The following is a 20,195-nucleotide window of genomic DNA, read 5'->3' on the forward strand; positions in this document are numbered from 1 at the left end:
CAAAAATGAAAAGGATAAATTCACCACCAATGAAGAGGAAATTAAAGCAATAATTAAAAGCGATTTTGCCCAATTATATGCCAATAAATCTGATGGACTAAGTGAAATTGATGAATATTTACAAAAACATAAGCTGACTAGATTAACAGAAGAGGAAACAGAATACTTAAATAACCCCATTTAAGAAAAAGAAATTGAACAAGCCAACAATGAGCTCTCCAAGAAAAAAATCCCCAGGGCCAGACGGATACAAGTGAATTCTACCAAACATTTAAAGAACAATTCCAAAACTATAGAAACTATTCGGGGAAATAGGCAAAGAAGGAGTCCTACCAAATTCTTTTTATGGCACAAATATTCTGCTGACACCTAAACCAGGAAGAGCCACAACAGAGAAAGAAAACTATCGACCAATTTCTCTAATGAATGTTGACGTGATTACAGCTATCTATCACCAGGATCATACACTATAACCAGGTGGGATTAATAACAGGGATTCAGGGATGGTTCAATATTAGTTAAACTATCAGTGTATCTTAAGCTTACCTGTCCGTGTACATGTTGTTTCCCTCAATAGAATGTATGCTCTTTAAGGACAGGGACAATGTCATTTTTTTTCCATCCCTAAAATACCAGCACACAACCTGGCACATAGAAGCCTTTTACGAAATATTTATTAAATTGAATTAAGGAGAAGTCAAAGCATTTTGTAAACTTTAAGGCACAGGATTATTACTATTATTATAATACTTCTCTTGCCAGCGAAAGGTCATACACCCTGTACTATGGAAAGAACAATAACCCTAGGTTTTCACAAATAGCAAGTCTGTTTTCACATATTTATAAACTGGAAGAGACCTTAAGAGATCATCTAATTCAACCCCCTCATTGTATAAATAAATACACTCCTTAACTTGCCCACAAGTAGTAAGTTACAGTGCTGAGTAGCTTGAATCCGAGTCCAGTGCTCTCTTTGCTACAGTAAGTTGTCTTTAACTCTCCATAGCTTTTGTCAATTAATACCAAGGCCGTCCTTCCCCACATCAAGTCTAAGGTAGCATGGCATCGTCAAATAATCACTGAGTTGGAAAACAGGAAAATTAGGAAAACTAAACCTCTCACTCTATTTAAACAATTGCCCATATGTCATTTCATTTCCTTGTCTTAGTGACATCACTTGTAAAATAGAGATTAACAATATCTTTCCTATTTCATTTGAAGATCAAATGAGGTTGTACAATGAAAGCACTTTAAAAATATTAAGTGTGATTCAAGCAAGGCATTACTATTATTATTTCCTCTACTCCTTATGTATTTTCACAGTGGGGCCCTTTCTCACAGGAGTATATAGAGCCTACAGTTTTCAACCCCCGGTTAGCCTTCTCAGTATTGAGGTATCCCCGCACCATCATTCCCTTCTCAGGTCTCTCACTTCCCCTGTGTGGAGCCTACAGTGTCCACTTCCTCCATACCCAGATCCAGCCAACCTCCTCCTCTATCAGTCTTTTCTTCAGGGCCAGGAGGGGTTAATGCCTATTTGACCAGGGCCAAAGAATGAAGTGGCCCCATGGGCACTATGCCTTGGTTCTTCTGAGAAAGGCAGTGCTTCCCCTGAAAGAGGGGAGGCAAAGTTAAGCAAAGGATGCCACAGCATGCACAGCCCTGATTTTGTAAGAGGAACACAAAGTCCAGTCCAGAAGGGTGGAATTACAGCTCCAAGGGCCCAGACTGGCATCTAGGCAAACCCTATCATTTTATACATGAAGACTAAAGGAATGGACCCTCCAAGGCTGCACAGAAGCAGTTCCTCTTGTTTCTTCCATTGCACCATTTCGAGGCCTTTTAGGGTCTGTGAACTTAAAAAATAATAACTATTTTGATAGAACTGTAACCCTATGTATTTTATTTTACGTCTTTAAGACATTAATCTGAGAAGAGGTCCAGAGGCTTCACCACACAGCCAATGGGGACCATGACACAAAGTAGTTCCAGAACTTTTGAATCAGACAAAATAACAAAAATTCCATTTGGAGGAATGAACTGTCTAGAAGAGTTCTTCACCTGAGGCCTGTGGACGTAAATAAAAAAGCTGATAAGTGAATTTCAACAGAATTGGTTTTCTTTGCATTTTATACTTAAGTTGATGCCTTTTTTTGCTAAGAACGACTTTTAGAAGGACATTTCTGCCCATTTTATGACCCGGTCTAAGCACCCTGAGCGGGCTCCAGCCGGCACAGAAGCAGGCGGATTTCCCCTCCTCCTCAGCGGCGCCTCCGCTGTCATGGGGTCCCAAATGAACGGGGCCCCCCATTCCGGCGAGGGCGGTCCGACCATCCAGGGAGGGGCAGCTCTTCCGCCAGCCCACAGGCTCCCGGAGACGCATGGGAGGGGGCGCCTCCACTTTAAAGCGCTTTGATCCGCCGGCTCCGAGGACCTCCAAGCTGGAAGGGCGGGCGTTCCAGGGATCTCCAGATGCGACGAACGCGCGCTCCTGGGGAAGCCGGCCGGCGGCGAGCGCACGCAGAGCACCGCCCACCCCCACCTTTTCACCTGCGCGCTGCAGGGGACAACCTCATTGCGCGGGGAGTTCCTTCAAGGGCGCTTGCGAAGGTCAAGGGTCTTTCCTCTAGCAACACAGGACACGATTATGGATTTCGCAAGACTCGAGAACCGCAGCTTCCTGGCGGCCGCTCCCCAACACGCAGTCATTTCCCCGGTTAGTGCAATACTACTAGGACTTCCACGCCACGTGCAAAATCTCCTCTATAACTAGGGGAGGGGAAAAGGAAGGCAGGACTGGCCAGGTGCGCGCCAGCTCCCGCCCGCGGATCCCGAGTATTCCCCGCCTCTCTCTCCCAGTCTCTCAGTTTCTCTCTCCTTCCCCCCGCCCCCGCAGCAGTACACCCTACAGTGCGCACGCGCGCCTAGGCGCCGCCTGTCATTGGTTGCGGCGGAGGCGCCGTTTGCTCTCTGACCCTCCTTGGCCGCCTTCTCCTCTCCTGTCCCGCCCTCTAGGGACTCGTAGTGCGCATGCGCCTTTGCGACCGGAGCGGGCTGGTAGGCGCGGGTTGAAAGTCTCGTTCCAAGTTTGGAAAGAGAGAGGGAAGAGGTCGGGGTCCGAGCAGCCACGGCTGCGGGGGAAGCAGCGCTGCACGGCCTGACTCCGGAGGACGGGGGGAAGGGGGGGAGGGGGTTAGAAAGCAAGTGGCGGAGGCGTCCGGGGCTCCGGGTTGTGGGCGCTGGGTGACGCGGCGGAGACTGTCTGCGCCCCGGCGGGCTAGCGTCGCGCGGCCAGAGCGGGGGAGATCGAGACGGCGCCCGAGGGGCCTGGCGGCCGGCGGGGCGCACTGCCCGACACAAGATGGCGAATAAAGAGAGTAAGAGGGGAACGGGGGGTTACGGGGAAGAGGTTGCTCCTGGAGGGGTTCGCGCTCCGTGCGTGCGCGGGTCGTGGAAGGAAGCCAGGGCGGGGGGGGGCGCCCGGGGTGTCAGCCCCAGAAAGGCGCGAACAAGGCTCTGGGCGGCGGGGACAGCTTGGGGGAGGCGAGGGCGGGGACGCGGCCCGGAGGTCCCTGGGCACTTCCGGGGGGCTGGGAAACAGGCGAGACAAGTGCTTTTTCTTTCTCCGTGCCCTTGGTCCTGCGGCAGTTTCAGCACCATCCTTGAGACCAGGGTGCCCGGGCTCCCGGCTACCCCAGGTTTCGGGTGCGGCCGCGAGGCCCAACCAAACTGCCCTAGTTTTCGTTTTGTTCTTCGCAGGTTGGCAAAGGGGGAGAGGCATAGCTTTAAAAATTAAATTTGATTTTTAAAAATGATGAATACGGTTTTTTCCCCTCTCTCCCGCTACTTTCCATTGGAAAAAAAACGATTGTAACAAATACGTATGGTCAAAGGGCACGTCTGTTGAGTTGGTGTAGTGCGTGGAGGGCTGGAGATGTCATTTCTATTTTGGAGGAGCCATCCACCGAAATCTGGATTCCTATTTTCCTGTCAGATTGCCGCCTTCCCCTCCACAGACTCTGCTGTGTAATTGAAAGGGCATCTTGCAGTACTAGGTTCTGGAGACTCATGGTGGAATGGCAGATGTCAGCTGTGCCTAAACTTGAATTCCCAAGAAATAATTACTTACATAATGGCCAAACTGTATTTGCAAAATATTGGCTTGTTTTTTGCAGTAAATAAATGACTAGATATTAAGGCTGCCAGGAAAGTCTTTGTGGTTATACTCTTTAATAGTTGTGCAGAACCGGAAGGGCCAAAATATGACAGATGTGGTAGGTTTTAAAAAGTTCAAAACATTTGTCTAATAGAATCATATTAGCCCTGACTAAAGATATCCTTCACTACGTATTTGTTAAGTATCTCCCTTACATTGTGCTGAGTGCCAGGGATAACAGTGGCAGCAAACAAGGTTTCTGCCCTCAAGGAGCTCATATTCTAACCATATATGCCTATTCTCAAAACTTGAGCTTCTTTGAAGTTCCTAGACTAGTTAAGCATATTAATTAGTGTTCTCTTACTTTCAGTGTTTGAAGATACGGTGGAGGAGCGGGTTATCAATGAAGAATATAAAATCTGGAAAAAGAATACCCCATTTTTATATGACTTGGTTATGACACATGCCCTCGAATGGCCCAGCCTTACTGTTCAGTGGCTTCCTGATGTAACTAGGTAACTAAAATTTAAACAATTCAGTAATATTACTTTTACAAACAGTAAAATTACTTTCACAGAACAGATATTGGGATGAGGGGAAGGGGGAGACTTGGGGGATTGTAAATTTCTACTTCCAAATATTTGCATATATTTTGTTTTTAAAATAGGGGTTAAGACGTTTAACCATAATTTTAGAATCAATTAGAATTATTGCTGGAATGTATGGTTTCTTTGTATCATAAAGGACAAACTCTAAGGTTGGATATAGCTAAAGTAAGTCAAATGTGAGGTATTGGGTATTATTTCAAGATGAATATAATTTTATGAACGAAATAGAGACTGTAAATAAGGATGCCTTTGCAGGAAATATTGCTTAAGCAATATCTCAAAACTACAGGTGAGTACTTTTTGCTATAGGGAGAAAAGGACAAAGGTTTGGGGTAGAAGTAAGGAAGAGAGGTTGCTACAGAGTAACTTTTGGAAATAATTTAGTGCTGAGTATTTTAAAATATAATTTTTAGTTTCCTCTTAAGTGTATATGATTTTTTTCAGCAAATTGTAGTGTAAACTGAAATAATGTAAGAAAAAAATTATGTTTTAGGTATGCAGCCAAAATAATTAAAATTAGACTAAGGGGACTAATGTATTATTTAATCCGATTAATTTTTACTTTGTTTAATTTTTTTGTTGATTAAGATGTGAACATAATATAAAGCTCATTTTCTTTATAGGTTGTGGTGCTTTCTTATACCCTACCCACACATGTTGGCTTTAGAAAATGTGGAATACTCTTGTGCTTGTATGTGTTGTACAAATACATGAGCAAAGTTAAGTTGATTCAGAGGAAAGAACTAAGTAACATGGTATTTTAACATTGGATTATAATGAGTAGATTATTGATTTCAGATTCTGGGTTGGTTCATTCTACATATGAAAATTCGGATCTTCTTAATTGTCTTTCAGTTAAATGCTAGTAGTTTATGACATTCTTTATCAAATAACCTGCTATTTCCCCTCTTGAGTTTGTTTTCCTCATTTCTTGTTTAAGAATTGTGGAAGAAATAGCATGAAAGTGCCCCTGGTTTCTTCGTTTTCCATATTTAAATAGTGAACACCTACAGGGAGTTTAGGCAGTATGTTTGGATGAAAGACATCTAAATGTAGTCAAACCTCACATATCCATTCCCTAAGAAAATAACGTGAGTAATAATAGACAACATTTATATAACATATACTATGTGCCAGGTACTGTGCGCAACAGTTTACAATTATACAAATTTATAATTTTATTTATAATTGTATAATTTACAATTATACAAATTTAACTATATATTCTCTCATTAGATCCTCACTACAACTCTGAAAGGTAAGTGCTATTATTATCCCCATTTTAAATTTGAGGAAACTGAGGCAAACATATGTTAAATGATTTTTCCCAGGGTCACAAAGCTATTAAGTGAGGCCAGATTTGGATTCAGGTCTTCCTGACTCTAGGCCCAGAGCTCTATCCTCTTCACCACCTAGTAGATAAATGAGTTGCTATATTAGCATTTTGGAACCTACTAGAAAATTGTTTTGCTAGTGCTGTTCCTTGTTTTCCCCTACAGACAAATTGACAAGCCAGCAAAAATCTGCTTGCTGGTAGCAAAGAGAATGTTGAGGTTATTGCTGATCAGGTCTCTCTATACTTTTCAGATAATAAAGGAAATGACTGGATGGATTGGGAGATAACATTATGGGAACTATTTATTTCCCACTGCCGCCCCCCCCCCCCCCATTCTTCCCATATTGCTGCATAATACTAGAGATTAATAATATCACACCTTTTTTCCTAGCCCAAAGGCCTCTAGTTAATTTGTAAGTAATGTTAGAAACCGTAGCTTTCTAAAAATACCCCCACTAGTTTCTAGGCATGGTTAAATAAATAACTGAGAAATGTTCTTTTTCAGTTTTGCAAGGTTCAGTTCCTAGTATATATGGGTGTATAAGTATAAAAATAATTAGCATTAATATATAAAACCTTAATTTTTTCCTACAGACTCTTGTTGCTATTGAATACCTCCATAAACTTCGAAGATTATTACTGAGAATCCAAAATAGTTTGCTGTTACTTTCAACCCATTTTAGAACAGTTCTTTACTCCCACTCTGGCTTAATTGTTAGGAAATGTCTTAAAACAGAATCTGTTATTTTGTCTTATCAATATCCTCTTCAGGGAAAGTGTTTAACAGAAAGTCTGCTTCACTTAGGTTGGTGTTTTTTGATTAATTTCATAAGCAGTATCAAATGGAAGTGGGAGTAGAGAATAATGCAGCAGTGAACGATGACCACATTTCTTCCAGTTCGGATTTTTATGGTATATACATCTTTGTCTGAAATCTTGTAAATTCCTAGAATGTCAGTGACCTGCATTCAGACAGAGAAGTACAGTATTCATTTCTGAAAATTGTCCTATTCTCCATTAAAATAGGAAATGGAATCAACTTCTTAAAACTATTTTCAGAAATCTATGGATAATGATGGGTAGTTCATTTCTTATCATGCCTATTAATAATATTGTTTTTCAAATATATTTTAACATAATTTTATACTCATCTTTATCCTCTAGTAAATCTGCGTCATGGTCTGTCACTGGTAGTATTTCACTTTACAGTTGCATGGAAGCAATTGACTTAGGAGGGAAAAAAATACTGTTTTGAGGAGTAACATTTTGGAGCTCTACTTTTTTTCCTGCTGACATCACTCTTTAACTTGTACATTCAGTTAATAATCTCTGGGGCTTTTTTAAGCATGAAGAACTTCTTCCTTTACCAGTCCATATCACAACCATGTGAGTCCTAGGGAGTTGCCAGAAGCACATAAAAATTAAACAACTTGTTTAGTTTCACATAGCTAGTTAATCATGTGAGAAGCCAGATTTGAACTTAAGTCTTCTGATTTAATGCCCAGCGTTCTTTTTATTCTGCTGCAGAGCTTCTTGCTGTTAATTTTTAGGCTAAATCATTTAGGTCTTTAGTAGAGATTCGGATTACTTAAGGCCTATCAGGTTGTTGTACCAAAAAGAATTTTATAACATAATCTTTGTAGAACCTTATAATGTATAGATTGCAGAGAAGTTTCTCACTGGCAGCCTTCTTCGCCAGTGAAATCAATCATAGATCCATTCTCTCTCTATTATATGGTTAAACAACTTCTTAAATAAAAGAACTATGCTCTCATCAGTGTCGGTATTGCTTCTGGAAATAAAAACAAAAGAGAATTTTTATCAGACCATCAAATATTTCAATATTTTACTCAGTATTTGAAAAGTCACTTGTAGAGTCCATTGTTGAGCTGCCTCCCTTAATAAATAGTGGCAGAAAAGTTAAGAGGAAATGGTTTTCAGGAAGTGAAAGTTACTTCTTTTACTTTTCAATCCTCTATTGCATTTAGTTAGACTCAGTGTTTGAGAGAAAGTTCAGTATTAGTTGGCTGAGAGGAGTTGGACCAAGGATTTTATCTGACAAATCATTTTTAGTTTATTCCATGTCTTTTAAGGAGGTACTAGGTGCTGTGCCTGATCTGAAGTATGAGATAACTGGACTCACTTTTTTCTCCTCATACTTAATATGGAACTATTATAGAACATTAGTGCTTGATAGGATGGCACAAATTAAGGAAGAGTTGCAGATGTTGAAATCATAAATAGCAACATTTCTCTAGATAATACATTTGATCAAACTTGCTAGTATGTAAGGTAACAAATTTACTTCTTCGGGGGAAAAAAGATGCTATTATGTACTAGCAACTTATCCAACTGTCAGAAAATGCTTCTGAATGAAACTTGTGCCCAGCAACATCTTCAGGATACAGGTGGAGAAAATCCTTGCACCAGTGTTACTTACATATCCCTGTCACTACATCATTTTCTCATCACTCAGTCAGCTTCCTTAGATTTCCTGGGTTTCTTGCTAATCTTGAACCAATTGGAACGTGAGAGTTTCTGCATTATACTGCTCTGGGAGAAAAAGAAAGTCCTGCATATATGGTCAGAACAGTTTCTTGGGGTTTAGACAAATTGAAATTTTTTGTATGCCTTTAGTCTCCATTTTTAAGAGCTAGATTGCTTTTGTCAGAAGCTAGATGTTTACTATAGAATTTGTGTGATTTTTACTTTGCTTTTTTTAAACAGACCAGAAGGAAAAGATTATGCCCTTCATTGGCTAGTACTGGGGACTCACACTTCTGATGAGCAGAACCATTTAGTGGTTGCACGAGTACAGATTCCTAATGATGATGCACAGTTTGATGCTTCCCATTATGATAGTGAGAAGGGAGGTAGGTATCCTATGAACTGTTATCAGAGGTATTAAAGGGGTTGTATATTTCCTGAGTACATCCTCTCAAGACACTCAGTTTTGATAAAAAATAAACTGAAGACTGAATTTATATTATCACAGTTGTGAGTGGTGATAATGATGTGATAATATATAACTTTTCATGCTCAGGGAGTTGTCTCTTAAGTGAATTAAAGTAATATTCATGGGCTGGTTCTCTCCTTATTTCGTAGTAAAATCATACTATTTTATGTTCTCTGTGTTCTACTATAGTCATCTATTTTGTTAATAAGTTAGTAAAAATAGCTAATTGTTCAAGAAATGACAACCCTGTAGTGAGATCTTTGTGAACTGAATCAGTGCTGGCACATTGGCACCCATACCCTTTGCATACTGTGAGTGTAAGAACACCTGAGGCTGCTGTTCAGGAAACACTGTGCCAACTAGTAGCAAGAATATTTTCTGATACCTGTAGGACAGAAGGAAGCATAATGTCAGTGGAGAATCTGTATCAGGGTAAATGGTGAAGAGCAGTTGTGGAGCTTAAAAAGGAAATAATTTGGTTTTGTTTTTTGGTATATAGTTAACCAGCAGAGTAAAGCTTCTAATGGTATTAAAGTCAGAGTGATATTCTTATTATTTCTGATATTTAAGTCAGTATGACATACAAACATATATGACATATAGTCCTTAGAAATCCATGTCATGAAATTATCCAAATGTGTTGTTGTGTCAAAGTCCTGTCCCTGGATTCCTCTAGCAAAATCTATTCAAATAGTATGTTATTAGGATGTAGTGGAAATCAGGATCATAGCTTTAGAGCTAACAGCAACTTTATAGGTTATTGAGTCAGATTCCATTTTCAGGTGGTAAGTCCTGGCATCATCTAAGTAGTGTTATGAGGTAGGATTTGAATCCAGATCTTCCTGACTACTAATTCAGCACTCTATTTTGTCACAAGAGAAGCTGCATTATTGTATTTGAGCATTTGTTTTGAAACCCAAAATTACTGTATGGAAAATTGGGCTCTTTACAAAATGAAAATTTTACCCTAATTTCTTCTACTTTCCTAAAGTTGATTAGGAACTGGAATAGAAATTATTTATGATTTTCCCTTAGTTGATCTGTAACTTCTAGCTACTTTTCTTCTATCAATCTGATGCTGAGATCACTTCCAGAATCTGTTTGTTAGTGTAGTTACACTCTTCAGCATTACAGATTATAGGTCTTTGAAATTGCTGACAACTGAAAAATCTATCCCTGTGGCAACCATATTGGTGAACCTCACCTACTGTAGCTAGAGTACTCAGGAAATAGACATAAAACTATCATTAGATAGTTTAACTTTAAATGTTTCCAGATTAGTAGGACATGCCAGACTCTGCAAGCAAAACCTTTGGAAATCCAATTTCACTTCCAGGTCATGGTGAGTCAAGGGAAAAGCCCTTTAACAGAAGGGGAAAATAGATTTAAAGAGAATATTCTATTAATATAAGTCATTAGGAAATTAATGTGGTCCATAACTTGGACATATGTCACCTCGTTGAAAATTTACCATAATGATGTTGGTCCAAATTTAGATCTTAGTTTTCAGGTAAATTTAGTTTGTAGGTGATCTCTGTACACACTATAATCACACTGTTGGATTTATCTTTTTTGAGAAAGACAGCTGTGATGATAAAAATGAAGGCATAGTCTTTATTTGAAGTGAAAGAAGTATCTTAAGTTGCTATGGTTTATGATATGGTAATTTTGTGGGTTTTTTTAATGTATACATTTTTCTTTCATAGAGATTTTCTTTTAGGGGTTTACTTTAAAAGCACTTAATAGATTATGTTTCTTTTCTTTATCCCCTAGCTGCTTACTGGAATAACATCTCACTTAGTCAGGGGTTCACTTAGCCAGCAAACTGAACTATTTAGAACACAGGAGATAATTTGGAAGAAGATAAAGGACTCTAACCAACCCAAGTAGATGTCACAGAGTCTCCACACAGCAAAGTTTTTTACTTTGCTCAGGAAAATCTATTAGGTCCTTATTCAGAGTTTTAAAAAAAAAAGTTTAAGGTGCAGTTCTCTAATTATCTTCATTTACCAACTCACATTGGTTTCTAGAAGCATCAAATTATAGAGCTGAGGAATTTTTAGAGGCAGGTCCCTTAACTGTAGTAAAAAGTGACAGCTACAAGAACATGGCAAAAATCCAAGCAAACATAAATTATGTGGCCATTGAGTACAAATGTACAATACTAAATCAGCAGCTACAAACCTCAATAACTTTGGAGAACATCAAAGTATTGTAGAACAGAAAATTATGTAGTCATATTGATTGAGGTAAGAAGGAGGTAAATTATGTACTTTACACTTTGGATGGATAAAAAAGGCATTGTTAAAAATGATTGCAATAAAGGGTTCTTTGCATCCTATTTTTGTGTATCAGTTTGTAATTATCTTTAAGAATTATATAGCAAATGTCTTCTTTGATACCTTTTACATAATAGACATTCACTGTAACAAAAATCCCTGACTCTACTATGCTTGTACTGCAGGGAGAGAGGAGACTTAAGATGTAGATGAACCATGCATTGTTCTGCCATCAAACCAAAATTATCCTTCAGACATTGAAGTCATCTCTTCTAGCAAAAGCTGTTGAGTCCCAATATATGCACACACAGAGGAAGAATCTGTAGGCAAGTGATTAAAGGTGTACATACAACAATCCCTCATCATGTTTTGGACTCTTTCACTTCAATGAGCATTAGAGCAAATGTATTAGGCACACATCACTGTGCCAGGCTGCTCTAGGGGATGTAAAAGAAAGAGTATATTAGTTTGAACATAGACCTTGACAATAAAATGTGATCTATTTGAAAGAAAAAATATTTAAATAATTGTGCAAAATTACCAATTAAAAATATGCTCACTGCAAAGTTTTTTAATATTCAATTCAAATCTGTTTTCTCTATCTTTACAGTAAGTGACTTTATAAGCTACTCTGTGTGTGTGTGTGTGTGTGTGTGTGTGTGTGTGTATCAGTATGAAATAAGAATGTCTCCCAATCTCAAGGAACTGATGAATGAAATAAGTAATGAATATTGCAAGACCATACATTCATAAGTGCTAAAATTTGTGCAAGTAATTACTTTCTGATTTTAGAGACAAGAAAGATTAGGAAGGGTATCTTTGTGGAAAATTACTTTTGAGAGTTTTTTAGGTGCTATTAGAAACAAAAAGAGAAGTAGAGGAAGAAAAAATCAGGAAAAACTAAAACTGACTTATCTTTTAATAGAAGTGAAGGTTTTCTATCTAGAATTCAAGGAGAGATAAATTTGCAAATTTTGAGCAGAAAAAAATGATGAAATAATTGGAATTGGGTGCTAAAAGTGTTCATAGAAATTTCATGGATGGGGGAAGATAATAGACAAATAAAGATTATATAGGGAACATTCTGAAAGGCAAGTATGATAACTTGAAGGAGGAGAGGATTGAGGACATCCTGGTTTTATTTGTTTTTCCATTTACTATGGACATACTGACCCTCATTCTTAGATTCCAGCTACCAAAGGGTTGTAGGGTCAGGAGTAGTAGTGAGGATAGTTAGCGTGGAATAATTGGTCAGAAAGTCTGCTGAAGCCAGAGAATGACTAAAGGTCTGGGTGAATAAAGAGGCACTGATCAATGAGAGCAGAGAAGTTTCTCTGGATTTGGATGAATCCAAGAGAGGTAAAGAAGATAAGAAATAAGGGTTGATTATGAGATCTTGGGGGTGAACTAGTAGTACTTGTATTGAGGCTCCTGGTATGAGACCGTATTTGTTTTAAGATGAGAACTGATTTTAGGTAGAGGTGTCAGGGTCAAAATGTAGGTGAAATGGATAAATAGATTAATGATACTTTTAGCTTAGATTTATAGAGGATGTCCAAAAAATTGTAGTGCAGTTTAGAGATTTAAATAGCTTAAAGCTGCACTAAGACTTTTTGGACATCCTGTATAGAACTTTAAATAGCACTTTGATCAAAAACAACCTTGTTGAATACTAGTGGACAAAAATAGTGGCATTTCCATTTTACAAAGAGGAAAACAAAGACATAGAAGGGTAAGGACTTGTCCAAATCCTGTACCTAGCAAATGTTTGAGGCGGAAATTGACTCAGTTCTAAAAGTATCTCAGCAGTCAAAATTGAGCCAAATCTGATTAGATTAAATTTTGAGAAATCTAGACTTAAACTGTTGAATTAAAAAAAGTAACCTGCAAGCAGAATACAAGGAAGGCATGGCTAGACAGCAGTTGATGCTAAAAAAGATTTGAAGGTTTGTGATATGGTGGCTCAAAAAGATAATGCAATTGTGGGTTGAATCAGGAAACCCAGGGAAGTGATTGTCCCATTTAGTCTGCCCTGTTTGGACCATGTCTGAGCACTGTATGTTGGGAAGGACGTTGATAAAGTGGAAAGCGTTCTGAGACAGGTGGCCGTAATGGTGAAGCATCATGCCTCAGAACCATTCGAAGAAGTTGAGGTTGTTGGCAGCAGATAGGAGGATGAGGTTGGAAGAAAGGGCATCATAACCGTTCTCAAATAAATTGAAGATCCATTACATTGAACAGGGATCAGACCTGTCTTTCAGAGGATAGAAAGAGGAGCAAATTTATGCTTCCTGACCATGAGCGCAGTCCAGAAGTGGATTGGGCTCTATTGAGTTCTTCTTCATTAGAAATGTCCAAACAGAGGCTACTTGGGTCTGTTGTAGAGAGCATTTTTTTACAGGAAGAAGTGGGATTACATGGCTGCTAAGAAGCGTTCATACTTAGACATTCTGGTCAAATAATGGAAGCAGTCTCCTATTTTTAGCTTTGGCACTTACTTAGCAACTCGATCATCTATAATTCCAGGGAACAGGACTAAATCCTTATTGGATTTAAGCATGGATCTAGGAAGAATAAATGAAGCCTAATTGATGTTCTATCTCACACTGTAGTGAAGCCTTATAAACATCCCACAGACTTGAAACTTATTTGTTAAGGAGTTCATCACCTGGTTCTCTGTCTTCCTCTTTTGCCTAACTCCTACCCTTGTATTAGTGGATTTCAAAATCCATAATAATGTTCCATCAGACTTGCTAAATTTTGTGACCTTTGCTTCCCAGCTATCTCCATACCGTACTACTTTCATTCTAGTCATCATTCATCCTCATGCCTCCTTTTCCCTTTTTGGAACCTTGGACATTTGGTTCTCTGATGCATGAGCTTTCACCTTAAATTGCATAACATTCCAAATGTTAACTGACCAGAGATGTCACCCTGTCATAAAAAGAAACAAGGTTAGCTGAGCATTCAAGACCTGTTCCTAAAGGAGCTATGCTGCCTTTTGGATGATCACATTCTTTATTTAATTTTTAAGAAATAATGTTTTTCCCAGTTGTGTGTAAAAAACTTTTACATATGTTTTTTAAAATTTTGAGTTTCAAATTCTCTCTCTGTCCTCCCCTCTCCCTGAGACAGTAAGCAATTTGATATAGGTTACATGTGTGCAATCCTGCAAAACATTTCCATATTAGTCATGTCAAAGAAAAGAGACCCCCAAATAATACAAATAAAGAAACTGAAAAATATTAATCTTTGATCTATATTCAGACTCCATCAGTTCTTCCAACGTGGGTAGCATTTTTCGTCATCACATTCTTTTTATTCCAAATGTTTACTATTCTTTAATTGTACCAGAAATCGGTCATATTAGTTTGCAGACTCCATTCTTTGCCCTTCTCTAGCCCTTCAGTACCTCTCTAGTATTCTCCTTGACTTTTCAAAAATGACTGCTGTCGTATTTGCTAGTTCTTTCATTACCCTGGAATATAGTTAACTGTATTTGATGATCTATCAATCATCAAAGGCAGCTGGCCTTGCCTCTCTTGCTATGCCTATTTATCTTGAGTATCAAGTCTTTTTTAGCTATTTTTGTTCTGTTCTTTCCAATTTTTGGTAGGGAAAACAAAATAAGCTGCTTGCTCTTCACTTGGCTGTTAATGTCATCTACCCTGAACAGTAGTTCCATCCCTTTTTTTTGTACTTAGCTTTCTCTGAACTGATTTTTAGCTGTAGCATTCTCCTGATATTACTCTTCTTATATATTTCACATTTTTTCCTTGATTTTTAAAAAATTTTAAATACATTTTCCAGTTACATGTAAAAATAATTTTTAAATTTAAAAATATTTTTTTGAGTTCCAATTTCCCTCCCTCTCCTCCCCCCTCATTGAGAAAGCAAACAATTTCATATAGGTTATACATGTGTAATCATGTAAAACATTTTCATGTTAGTTATGTCGTGAGAGAAAACACACAAAGTAAAGTAGTATGCTTTGATCTGCATTTAGAATCCATCGATTCTTTTTTCAGTTACACCTCATGTACATGCCTTTAAAAAAAATATATGTTGTGTCTTCAGAATTTTATTCTTGAAAGCTTTCCAACTCTCCTGTACTGATTTCCTCTGTGAATTGTTAGTCTGTGGGATCCTACCAGTCATTTCTCAGAGTCCATGAAAAATCTTTTTTTAACAAAATTTTGAGTACATTTTAAACTACTCTCAGAAAAATAAGATGGGATGATGACTTCTCAGGTTTTCTATCATTTCCACCCCAGCAGCCAGTTCTTCTTGGTGAGAATAAAGTCCTCACAGCAGACATGCATAAAATATCCATCAGTGATATCTCTAATGCAAATTAGTTCAAGTAATTTTGGGGTCTCAAATTATGTAAAGCTTAAGATAGACACAAATTAAAGATTTATTTTTTAAATGTCAGTTTTGTACTAGTTTGTGTGATCATGTTGAGTTATTCAAGTTAAAATCTGTTGAGCTAAATAGCTTTTAACTGTTAATTCTATGTATATTTCTCCCATTAAATTAGAATTTGGGGGCTTTGGATCTGTAACTGGAAAAATCGAAACTGAAATAAAAATAAATCATGAAGGAGAAGTAAATCGTGCACGTTACATGCCCCAGAACCCTTGTATCATTGCTACAAAAACACCATCTTCTGATGTGCTGGTTTTTGATTATACAAAACACCCATCTAAACCAGGTAAGTAATAATTGTTGGGCCTGTACTTGTAGTGACTTACTGTGTTTCTCATTTGTTTTGTTTTACTTTAAATGATGAATTCTTGACTATTACAAGGAAATTCAAAATAACATTTCTAAAAGTTAATTGGAAGGGGGAATAGGACAAAACTTTTTTTAACTGAAAGCTATTAAATTATGGAATTCTGGAAAATAATACTTTTAAAAGAGTATTCCTATGCCCCTCAAACAAGACTTGAAGTATTATGTCAGTAAACTAAAGTGACCCAGAAGTGGGTAACCAAGGATGGCGAAAAGAATTGCAACCTTGACATAGAAGGAATGTCTGGAAGAATTGGAGACTTTTAGTTTCAGGGAGATTGGGCAGAAGGGGGAGACTTAAAATCATAGAATTTTAGGTCTGGAAGGGATTACAAAGGTCGTTTTGTTCCTTTATAGAATGAGAAACTTGAGGCCCTGGAAATTTAACTGAATTTCTTTTAGTCACACAGTAATTTAATGACAGAGCCCAAACTAGATCTTCACATATTTAGAATGTTTTGTTTATTTGATTATTTTAAGAGGCAAGTCCAAAACAGAGGAAAGTTACAAGGAGAAAGATTTCTTTTAAGACAAACAAGGATTTTCTGGCAACAAGTTGTTCAAAGATAAATTAGGCTGCTTTGGAAAGCAATGACCTTACTCATCGCTGGCAGCAAGCCTAGAACGGAGGACTACTTGACAAGGATTTTGTGATCGGTATCCCTTGACTTAGAATGTTGAACTAGATGACCCTGCTAACTCTTAAAAAAGATTTCATATGAAAGGTGATATATGAAACATACGTAATTTTCCCTTAAATCTAGTTTGTAAAAAAGCTCAAGGGTAGCCTGTAATTAATTATATTTCAGCGTGTAACTGTTATTGTTGGGTTTTGATTTTTGTCATTTCAAAGAGATTTTATTTAAGGAGGGCAAATTGGTATTCAGATCTGTTCAGAATATGTCTTCTTTCTTGTTCAGTAGTTTTTCCCCCTAGGTATTAAAAGTAAGAAATATACATGGTCCTTACTAACAGGAGCCAGGTGCAACTTTTTTTTTTTTTTTTTTGCTGCTAGTAAGAATACTTATTTCAAGTCATTATTCTAACATAAATTGTGTAACAAGTACAATTTAACTTTTATTTTTGTTTTTTTTTTAAGACCCAAGTGGAGAATGTAATCCTGATCTTAGGTTAAGAGGTCATCAAAAGGAAGGTTATGGTCTTTCCTGGAACTCTAACTTGAGTGGACATCTTCTAAGTGCATCTGATGACCATGTGAGAAATTTGTTCTTCATAATCTAATTTTCAAATGGTTGCCTTAAGTGTTAGGAATAATTCTGTACTGCAGTCAACATAGGAAACATAAATAAATTATTTTTCAGGATGTACTATTAAATATTTTTATTGATTATCTTTTAAAAAAAAAAACCATCATATTTATGCTAAAATCTGTCTCTCCCCACTCTTGTACCCAGTATGCCACTCCAACAAAGAAGACAAAAGCAGTTAAACAAAATTCACCAACCCATCAGCTTAGTTTGAAAGTACATATAATGTTGAGAGGTTGCTCCTAATGGTGCTTCAGGGGAAATGGCAGACTATATTCCTATATTAAACTGTCCACTATGAGTTTGAGGATCCCAAAGTATTTTTAAAAAATATTGTGAATTGATTCATGACGGAAAAGCCTTCAGTTTTTAAACAAACAATGGATTATTTATGAAGTGCTTCCAACACTTTTTTGTGAATATATCATGTTTAGACCAGTTTTGGAATCCAGAAGACCTCAGTCACATCCTAATGCAAATATGTCCTAGGTCTGTGACCTAGTTAAACAAATTGCTTAACCTCTCAGATTCAGTTTCCTACTCTGTAAAATGGGAATGATAATAGCACCTTCCTCACAGTTACTGTGAGTTTCAAATGAGATGATAAATACATATAGAGTTTTGCAAATCTTAAAAGCTGTGTAAATGTTAGTTGTTGCTAACAATAGTAGTAGTGTTAAATAACTTATCTATTAGTATGGTATATATTGATTCAATAGTTATATAAAATAATTCAAAATAATTATTTCATATTCTTGTGTCCACTTTAACTAATCAGTAGATTAAAATAACACTATATCCTACTTCCCAGTATGAATTGGGAGATAATAAGAAAAATTGTTACATTAATTTGAAAAAGAAAGAAATAACTGAAATGCTATTTTCTTGTCAGTGAATCCTCTAGCCAAGGGATTTCTGAACCTTCTGGCCTTCTGGTGAATCCTATGGATCCTCTCCCCAGAATACTGCATAAAATTTATAAGATTACACAAAGGAAACTAATTATACTGAAATAAAACTGACCTTTTTTTTCCCCATCCAGGTTCACAGGTCTCAGAATCCCTACTTTAGTCCACAGTTACTTGTTTAATAATAATAGCTAACATTTATATAATGTTTTCAGTTTTACCGAGAGCTTGATGTGTATTACTCATTTGATCTTCACAAGCATCATCTGCCCCAAATGTCTATAAATGGAAACAGTACCACTTGTATTTAAAGTTTTTGTTGATTTATCAAACAGAACCTTTGCCTCCACAGAAGTAGCCTCATCATTTTGGTAAGACATGTATATGTTGCCCTTAAAATAGCCACTTTTCATCTTAGGTCTCTTGGCCTCTGCTGTCATCCGTCTTCAGCCCATACTGCTGCTGGAGTCCTCTGACTCAAAAACCTATGGTTTCACATTTACCTACTGAAAAAGTCTGCCCTCTAGCACCTAGATGCTAAATGTCTTAGATGATTTATCCCCAGCCTATGTATTTATATTTAATCTTATTATTCACTCTTCCCCTTGCTGGCGTTAGACCCTGTAGCTTCTAACTTAGTGTTTTTATTCATCTTCCCCTGTTGCCATTCTGTTGATTTTCTGAGGTTAGCCAAAATCCTGCTTTATCCAATGAAGCCTTTAACTCTCTTCTCTTTTCCTCATTCCTCCCCTATTAATATCACAGATAAGATGAGATCCCTGAGCAAATACCACTTTGTATGATTGTACAGTATGATTTCATAATGTCATTGGCAATATCATTGACACATTGTAACCATACCTTTGTAACATTAAAAAAAAAAAACTTTGTAACTTTGTCCAGATTATGGTCATCTTCCAGGTCCTGCTCTATTGACCTGTGATTGATGGAAAGCCTTGAGTTGGACACTCTAGAAAAATCTTAAGTGGCTCCCTTCTTGCCTCTAGGATAAAATACAAAGTTGGCATTTAAAGCTCTCTGCAGTCTGACTTCAGCATACTATTATCTAAATTGGACTACTAGGCATGCTCTGAATTCAGTCTCCAAGCCTTCACAGAGTTATTGCTTGTGCCTGGCAAGCAGTTTCTTCTTATTCCCTCACAACTTTTATCTCCTTTCAAGACTAAGTTGTATAGTAAATATTTTGGAATGGTTTTGTTTCTTATGAGTATTTTTATTCACTTCTTGTGGATTTTTTTTTTTATTTGCAGACTGTCTGTTTATGGGATATAAATGCAGGCCCAAAGGAAGGCAAAATTGTTGATGCCAAAGCAATCTTTACTGGTCATTCTGCTGTTGTAGAAGATGTGGCGTGGCATCTACTTCATGAATCACTATTTGGATCTGTTGCTGATGACCAGAAACTTATGATGTAAGGTGGAAAGATCTAGTTTGGTTTTGTTTGTTTTTTCTAGTTGACAAGTAGTATAAATGTGAATGAATTTCAGGACTGTAGCTAAATATCTCAATTCTGTTCAAATCCCAGGACTTCTAACTTGCCATGTGTATGAATTTGGCCAAGTCTCTTAACTTCTCTACACTTTAATTTCCTTATATGTAAAGTGAAAGGTTAGTATTAAATTATCTCTAAATTGGGCAGATCCCTTCCAGTTCTAAATCTGTGGTGCTTTGTGCTTTTGAGTGAAGTTAAAAATATAGAGAAAGATACTAAGGAAAAAAGTTCATTCTGTTTACCTGGGTAGAATTTACAATTGTCAGAAATAGGTCTTAATGATTTTTCTTTATAATTTTCATCATCATGTCATATAAAGTAGAATCTATCGTGTGTTGAATGGCTTTGTTAAGGTGATATTGATAGCAGGAATAATA

General features: G+C 37.4%; 1 protein-coding gene and 1 long non-coding RNA gene across 4 annotated transcripts in view; one reads left to right on the plus strand and one right to left on the minus strand.

Moving 5' to 3' along the window:
- Window positions 1–656: 656 nt before the first annotated feature.
- Window positions 657–2,912, minus strand: LOC140506747 (uncharacterized). Its single transcript, XR_011968065.1, has 2 exons — window positions 2,551–2,912; window positions 657–2,068 (listed from the first exon to the last, which is right to left on the minus strand). It is a non-coding gene; the product is annotated as an uncharacterized lncRNA (long non-coding RNA).
- Window positions 2,913–3,025: 113 nt separating this feature from the next.
- Window positions 3,026–20,195, plus strand: part of RBBP7 (RB binding protein 7, chromatin remodeling factor) — a 28,860-nt gene continuing 11,690 nt past the window's right edge. For all 3 annotated transcript variants that reach the window (XR_011968062.1, XM_072614273.1, XM_072614274.1), the window contains exons 1-6: window positions 3,026–3,377; window positions 4,527–4,671; window positions 8,828–8,973; window positions 15,876–16,049; window positions 17,229–17,344; window positions 19,577–19,737. Coding sequence is in view for 2 of the 3 variants with exons in the window: in XM_072614273.1 (XP_072470374.1) it covers window positions 3,362–3,377; window positions 4,527–4,671; window positions 8,828–8,973; window positions 15,876–16,049; window positions 17,229–17,344; window positions 19,577–19,737 (758 nt within the window). In the remaining variant the exon portion in view is untranslated. The remainder of the gene's footprint in view (window positions 3,378–4,526; window positions 4,672–8,827; window positions 8,974–15,875; window positions 16,050–17,228; window positions 17,345–19,576; window positions 19,738–20,195) is intronic.

This window comes from Notamacropus eugenii, chromosome 5 (genome assembly GCF_028372415.1).
Source record: "Notamacropus eugenii isolate mMacEug1 chromosome 5, mMacEug1.pri_v2, whole genome shotgun sequence".
NCBI classification, from domain to species: domain Eukaryota; kingdom Metazoa; phylum Chordata; class Mammalia; order Diprotodontia; family Macropodidae; genus Notamacropus; species Notamacropus eugenii.